Source organism: Diabrotica virgifera, chromosome 6 (genome assembly GCF_917563875.1).
Source record: "Diabrotica virgifera virgifera chromosome 6, PGI_DIABVI_V3a".
NCBI lineage: Eukaryota > Metazoa > Arthropoda > Insecta > Coleoptera > Chrysomelidae > Diabrotica > Diabrotica virgifera.
In genome coordinates, this window is record NC_065448.1 from 205226598 (window position 1) to 205234852 (window position 8255).

The 8255-nt window shown below is 30.7% G+C and overlaps 1 protein-coding gene across 2 annotated transcripts in view; it reads left to right on the forward strand.

Moving 5' to 3' along the window:
* The window catches only part of LOC126887143 (serine/threonine-protein phosphatase 2A activator), a 29372-nt gene extending 22108 nt beyond the window's left edge, over positions 1-7264 (forward strand). For both annotated transcript variants that reach the window (XM_050654504.1, XM_050654505.1), the window contains exon 7: positions 4833-7264. In XM_050654504.1, the coding sequence (XP_050510461.1) occupies positions 4833-5237 (405 nt within the window). In that variant the 3' untranslated portion in view covers positions 5238-7264. The remainder of the gene's footprint in view (positions 1-4832) is intronic.
* The last annotated feature ends 991 nt before the right edge of the window (positions 7265-8255 follow it).

An 8255-nucleotide genomic window follows, 5' to 3' on the forward strand; every position in this document is an offset into this window, starting at 1 on the left:
AACAATTTCAAGAAAAATATTGCTGAGTCCACGATTAACACCTGCGCTCTCTGTTACTGATATTAGCACGTATGTGTATCTAAACTCCAAAAATCGTGGCGCCAGTCGATCATTATAATAGAATGTAACCCTTTTTTACATCACAACTGAACGGGCGAGAATTTAAACACAGGAAATCGAATGTAGATATGACTACAAAATAATATAACGTCTGCAAAATAATGTAACGTCTTTCTTTTAACAAAACGGATAAACTACAATTCCATATTGAATAATTATTCTCACGTTTTTTTCAGAACAGAAATAAATTCCTTGAATTTACTCGTATGTCTACAGGGTGAGACAAAAATATGTAACAATGACATTTAAGATTTTTGGTTTCTGGATGAGGCAAAAAATTGAGTTCTTTTGAACCGTTTTAGGCTTCGACGACATTTGGTTCTAATAAGGTGGCGCCGCACAGTGGTCCAAAATCCCGAAAAGCTGGCCAAAAGTCAAAAAAAAATTCAACGATTCGAGAATATCATTATATTTTCTAAAAGAGAATTAAATTCCCTATTCAGTGTTGGTAACCCTAGAGCTATATCTCGTATATCTGAATTTCCAGTTCAGTTCAAAGTTGACCTTCTTACGGAACAGAAGCGCAGTTAAAAATAACGAATATTTTATACGCACAGTCTTGTGCGTGTATCTCGAAAAAGAAGTGCGCAAATTCAATTCTGCAAAATGGAGGATATTCGTGGATCCACCTTTAATAAAAGCCGATAATATCAAAATTTTTGTATATGTGTTATATTTAGTATATTTTAAGTTGAAATTAAGTAATAAGGGAGTATATATTTTGAAAAAATTAAATTTTCAGATAGGCAAATAGTTATATATTCCATCGAATTCCAAGATGTTACTACAATCATCTTTTAGCTTATATTTCTTTCTTTAAGATTCAAAAAAAATAGCTGCCACTATCTGCCCCTTTGGTTTTGCGAAAATTTTTAGTACAAGCGCTCTGCGCTATGAGTTTCAATATGAATTGTTAACAACGCAGAATAAACAGATCATGCCGCAGCATTCAGGTAGTTGTTATGACTGTAGATCTTTATTTATTTCAGTATCATAGGGTAAAATCAGAGATAAAAAAGGGTCAGGTACAGTATTGTTGAAAAATAAAATAAAAATTAGTTTTGACTTTCATATGATTAATAATCGAATTTAACGTTGGAATAAAAAATCGGCCATTGCATCCGCCATTTTGTTTTAGTCTATGTTAAACTATAGAGTCCAAAAGAAGTGTTATGGGGAGTTTTAGGTCTAGATGTGTTATAGAAAAAATATGGTGCAACTTTTAATTTTAAGAAAAACGTGGTTTAACTTTTTTTATTTTTAGGGCAAAATTTCGATTTTGACAATTTTCTCCCACCTAAAATTCAAAATAAACTTGATTTTCGTTTTCAGCACCATAAAAAACATAAAGTAAGACCAAAATTAGCCATTCACCAGCAATGATCAGTATCTCGAAAAATTAGCGTTATTTTGGGGATTTATAACGTAGATGTTAAACGTTGCACCATTTGTTTTCTATAAAACATTTTGATTCAAAACTTTCCAGATAACTTCTTTGTACTCATGCTTTATTTTTGAATTTGATTTAAAATCTATATTTCAAATTTTGTCAGTCAAATTTTGCGATTAAACTTTGCAATTCACGAATCTGCACCTTGTACTTTAAAATATTCATAACTTTTACTAGAATAAGTCTAAAAGGCAGAAACCATTGTCTTCAAAAAAGTGAGCGATATATAGTGTACAAACTTTAGAAAAAAATATTAAAACGGACCAGAGTTGTAGCGAACTAAACGCAAAAAAACGCGATTTATTATTTTTTTATTTTTAGGGTACAATTGCAATTTTGACAATATTCACCCACCTAAAATTTAAAATAAATTTCATTTTCGTTTTCATCACGGTCAAAAACATAATCTAAGACCAAAATTAGCCATTCTCCACCCATGGTCAGTATCTCGAAAAATAAGCGTTATATTGGGGATTTCTAATGTCGACATTAAAATTTGCAATACTTTTTTTTCTATAAAACATTTTGATCTAAAACTTACCAGAAAACTTCTTTGTACTCTCTACTTTAACATAAACGTGATTAAGAAGCTAAATTTTGGTCACACAACTTTTGCGATGAAACTTTGCAATGCACAAATCCGCACCTTTTCCTTTGAAAAATTCATAACCTTTATCTGGATAAGAATATGTAAAAGCTTGAAACAGGTACCGTTGTCTTCAGAAATGTTAGAGCTAAATACTGTAAAAATTTCAGAAAAAAAAATACAGGGTGAGTCATGAGGAACTGTACATACTCCTACCTCGTATAGAGGCTCCTATGGGGAATAAGAAATGACCATTAAAAAGTGTCTGCTCCCATTGTTTAATCATATACAGGGCGAGTTTCGCATTTTGACAGAAATTTGTATTCGTCATAATTTTTGAACGGTCAGATCGATGTGTCTCTTATTTTGGCCAATCGTTACACTATTACCACCTAATCAACTAATTTATTCAAACTAGAAAAAAATCAGGTCCGGCTTTAAAAAAATAGTTCGTTTGGGTCTTAGAAAAAATTTCACCCTGTATACGCTTTTTGAAAACTCTAATATGAATTTTACAAATTAGACAAATAGGCAATTAAAATGGCATATTTATTTTTTTCCGCACACGATTACTTAATTTTTTATAAAAAAAATCAAATTTCACTATGAATTAAAAGTTTGGTAAAGTGAACCATGTATTTAAAAAAAATAACTTTTATTACAAAAATTAATTTTTTTTTGCACAAATAAGTAATTTATGTTACCATCCAATCAACTGATTTATTCAAACTAAAGAAAAATCAGGTCCGGATTTAAAAAATTAGTTCGTTTTGGTCTTAGAAAAAATTTCACCCTGTATACGCTTTTTGAAAACTCTAATATGAATTTTACAAATAAGACAAATAGGCAATTAAAATGGCATATTTATATTTTCCCAACACGATTACTTAATTTTTTATTAAAAAATCAAATTTGTCAAAATCGGAATTTTAACCTAAAAATGAAAAAAAAATGAACTCACGGTTTAACTCGCTACAACTCTGTTCCATTTTAATATTTTTTTTCTGAAATTTTTACAGCACATACCTCTTACCATTGTGAAGACTATGAAAATTGTTGTAGACTTTCAGTCTTCTTCTTCTAAAAGTTGCAACCTTGTAAATCGCAAAAATTAGGTGGAAAAATTTAAAATTTATCAATTTGATCACGTCTATGTTAAAATATAGAGTCCAAAAGAAGTGTTATGGGAAGTTTTAGATGTAGACGTGTTATAGAAAAAAAAAAAAAAAATGGTAAAACTTTTAATTTTAAGAAAAACGTTGTTTTTGTAAATTAATTTTTGTAAAAAAAGTTAATTTTTTTAAATCTGTGCAAAAACTTTGCCAAACTTTTTATGCATAGTCAAATTTGATTTTTTAATAAAAAAATAAGTAATCGTGTGCGGAAAAAAATAAATATGCCATTTTAATTGCCTATTTGTCTTATTTGTAAAATTCATATTAGAGTTTTCAAAAAACGTATACAAGGTGAAATTTTTCCAAGACCCAAACAAACTAATTTTTTAAATCCGGGCCTGATTTTTTTCTAGTTTGAATAAATCAGTTGATTGGGTGATAACATAAATTAAATATTTGTTAAAAAAAAAATTCATTTTTGTAATAAAAGTTATTTTTATTTTAATCTATGGTTCACTTTACCAAACTTTTAATTATTCATAGTCAAATTTGATTTTTTTTTTATAAAAAATTAAGTAATCGTGTAGGGAAAAAAATAAATATGCCATTTTAATTGCCTATTTGTCTAATTTGTAAAAATCATATTAAAGTTTTCAAAAAGCGTATACAGGGTGAAATTTTTTCTAAGACCAAAACGAACTTATTTTTTAAATCCGGGCCTGATTTTTTTCTTGTTTGAATAAATCAGTTGATTGGTGGTAACATAAATTAAATATTTGTTCAAAAAAAATTAATTTTGGTAATAAAAGTTAATTTTGTTAAATCTATGGTTCACTTTACCAAACTTTTAATTCATAATCAAATTTTATTTTTTTATAAAAAATTAAGCAATCGTGTGCGGAAAAAATAAATATGTTATTTTAATTGCCTATTTGTCTAATTTGTAAAATTCATATTAGAGTTTCCAAAAAGCTTATACAGGGTGAAATTTTTTCTAAGACCAAAACGAACTAATTTTTTTAAAGTCGGACCTGATTTTTTTCTAGTTTGAATAAATCAGTTGATTAGGTGGCAATAGTGTAACGATTGACCAAAATAAGAGACACATCGATCTGACCGTTCAAAAATTATGACGAATAAAAATTTCTGTCAAAATGCGAAACTCGCCCTGTATATTATTAAACAATGGGAGCAGACACTTTTTAATGGTCATTTGTTATTCCCCATAGGGGCCTCTATACGAGGTAGGAGTCTGTGCAGTTCCTCATGACTCACCCTGTATTAAAATCGAACAGAGTTGTAGCGAGATAAACGCAAAAAACGTGATTTCATTTTTTTTTATTTATAGGTTAAAATTGCGATTTTGACAATGTTCTCCCACATAAAATTCAAAATAAACTTCATTTTCGTTTTCAGCACCCTCGAAAATATAAAGTATGAATAAAATTAGCCATTCACCCCTCCGTGGTCAGTATCTCGAAAACTAAGCGCTGTTTTGAGGGTGTCGCGCTCGTGTATTATAAAACACTAAAAAAATTCTAAAACACTATTTTTTTTTCAGGTACTTGGCAAGTTCCCTCTTGTGCAGCACATATATTTCGGCTCGATCTTCACGTTGAATTTATTTAAGCCTCCTGCAGTTGTAAGACCGAGAACTAGTTTTCAAGCCCCTCAAATGCCACCAACGTGTCAGTCCACAATATCTATGTCTGCAAAGACTTCGCTGGATAGCGTATCTCAAAGCTCTAGTAGCGATATCAGTCAGGTCATAACATCTAGCAGAGATTTGTCTAATACTGGTTCCGTTAGGTCGCCAGTTAGTGAAAATATTACGCTGGCTAGTTTTGCAGACAGCACAGGAAATGGTACGAGTGATTCCGACCGACGCAGGTCTTCTGTTGGATTTGCAACAAATAGTGCGGATGAAATCAAGGTGGATGAAATACAAAGGAATGATTCGACCTGAAACAAATATTAATAAATGCGAGTTTTCAGATTTTTTGATTATGTCTGATAAATGTATGGTCCAAGAGCTGTGAGACATTTTTGAGTAGGTATTTTAGGCAACCTGAAAATTTTTCAGGTGACTCTTCCATGATAGCCTAATACAAAAATGCCGGTCTGGCTGGAGGGCAGCGGTTATTTTCCCCAAAAATCCCCCCCAAAATTAAACAAAAGGGTAAAAATTGTTATTACAAAAAATATCATTGACGTGCCTTTAAAGTAAATTTAAATATTCAAATATAAAGAAAATAAACAGGCCAGGCGATTTGAGGGCGATTTTAACTCTGCAAAATACTTGCATGGGCGCCCCAGGATTATTTTCAGGGGATGCATCTGATCTTCAGAAGATTTCATCTGAATCTGTACATACTATTAACGAGTATAAAATACACAACTATACATGCATAACTATGTACATTCCTTCCGGACAGGGAGGTGCAATTGTTATTTTGACAGGGTATTTTTTAATATTAAAAATAAATATTCTAAAAAAGACAGTTTTTTTTTGGTGAAATTTTCCAACTGCCAGGTGATCAAACAAATTACGCGTGCATATAAATGAAAAGCGCTATAGATAAGCAGCAGTGTGAGAAAGAGCGTATACCGATAGCTGTTTGCGTCCTCTGTTGTAGCTGAGCGAGTCCGTTCCCTCGAGAAAAATCACGTGAGCTGGCGTTATCCATGTTGTTGTTCCTCGAAACGTTAGAGTATTTATTATCATATATTATAGTTTTTTAAGTAACTTTTTCTTAATTAAAGGAAAATAATACGTACTATACAATAGATTTTGCAAATATGATAGAAAAAGACAAATTAATTATTATAAATATATAGGTAGAAAAGTATAAAACTATAAACTAAATTAATTCTGTTTCCGAATCTTGTACTTCTTCTTCAAACTCCTCAGCTGAGCTTAAATATTCATTCTCTTCTTCCACGTCAGACTCCCCTCGAGACTCAGATTCCTCTTCTACATGGTCTGTAAATAGTTGTAATATGTATTTAGAATTAAATAAAAATTAATTAGTGATTAGCTAGCTGAGTTGTTACGTACTCTCCGTCCTTTTATACGGAGTCGAAGCCTGGACAATCACGGGCGCATCTGAAGAACGACTTGCCGTTGTTGAGATGTGGAGTGATCGAATAATGTTAAATATATCAAGGACACACGTAACAAACACGGAAACATTAATAAAGATGAAAAAGGCAAAAGAAATACTCAACACTATGAAGGAAAGAAACAGGAGCTCTTTGGTCTTACCTACACTAAGACATAAAAACGTGATGTGATTGGTTATATAAGGAAAAGTATTAAGCATTGGTAATTTTTCATTAATTCTAAATACATATTACAACTATTTACAGATCAGGTAGAAGAATTTGAGTCCCGAGGGGAGTCTGAAGAAGGAGAAGAGAATGAATATTTATTTTAGCTCATTTTTCTTTCCTTTATAGTGTTGAGTATTTCTTTTGCCTTTCTTTTGCCTGGAGAAAGATACCATGTCAAAATAACAATTGCACCTCCCTGTCCGGAAGGAATGTACATAGCTATGCATGTATAGTTGTATATTTTATACTCGTTAATAATATGTACAGATTCAGATGAAATCTTCTGAAGTTCAGATGCACCCCCTGAAAATAATCCTGGGGCGCCCATGCAAGTATCTTGCAGAGTTAAAATCGCCCTCAAATCGCCTGGCCTGTTTATTTTCTTTATATTTGAATATTTAAATTTACTTTCAAGTCATATCAATGATATTTTTTGTAATAACAATTTTTACCCTTTTTTAAATTTGGGGGGGATTTTTGGGGAAAGTAACCGCTACCCTCCAGCCAGACCGACATTTTTGTATTAGGCTATCATAGAAGAGTCACCTGAAAAATTTTCAGGTTGCCTAAAATACCTACTCAAAAATGTCTCACAGCTCTTATACTAGTATATTTATGTATTTTAAAATTTATAATAATAAATTATTGCTTTAACTTTAAGACAGTTACATTTTTTAATTTATTTTTTTGAAGTTATACTTCTTTAGGCGCGATTGAGATTGAGGGTGAATTTATATTGATCTGCGCGCATGCGCACACCGACAGTTTGGTATTAGTCTTTATACGGGCTCTGATTGGGTGTTGAAATGATCTGTCAATAATTGTTCAATATGGAGGTTATCGGTAAACAAAAATGTTGTATAATATATTAGTTTTTATTGTTGTGAGGACAGAAATAAAATCAAATTTATAATTATAGTTACTTTTTAAATAGTTTTGAAAAGCCACAGGTACGTAATTCTAAATGTTTCAGTTGTATTTCAGTAAAAACTTATCTTCATACCTATTTGGAAAATGTAAAAAAAATAATGTACTTACCTAGTACTTGCTATGCTATACCCCTAGTAGGCAATGCTTGAATTTACATAATCTGATTACGAACAAACTTTCTACAAATTTTCATCTAATGTATCGTTTTCTTACTCTATATATTGTTGTATTTTAATTAGACAAAAATCAAACTAATAAAAATTCATATAAACAAAATGTCAAAAAGTTGTTCAGTTTGTGTATATTCCCACATGACGTATACGCGAAGGTAGTGCAGTTTGGAATCGCTTCGACTCTCGTACGGCGGGATACACGGGAAGTAGGTTCAAGCCCAATGCAAGTTATATCATTTTTTTTATTTTTTTTATAGATTTTATGATTGTAAGTATATTATTATATAATTTTTTTCAGAAAATACGTATTTAATTAAAATTTTTGGCAACAATTATTGTTCAGAAATCATTTGTGGCATTTTTCAATGTGTTTGTGTGTGTTTTATTCTTTTATTTTTTTAATTTTTGGTATTGTTTTAATAAAATTTTTTGGAAAGTAGTAGAGAAACTGTTTAAAGTATATTGATTTCGTTGAAATCATATAATAGAAGTATAACTTCTTACGTGCGTACAAAGTACACACACTCTTTTTTTTTAATACAAGGCAC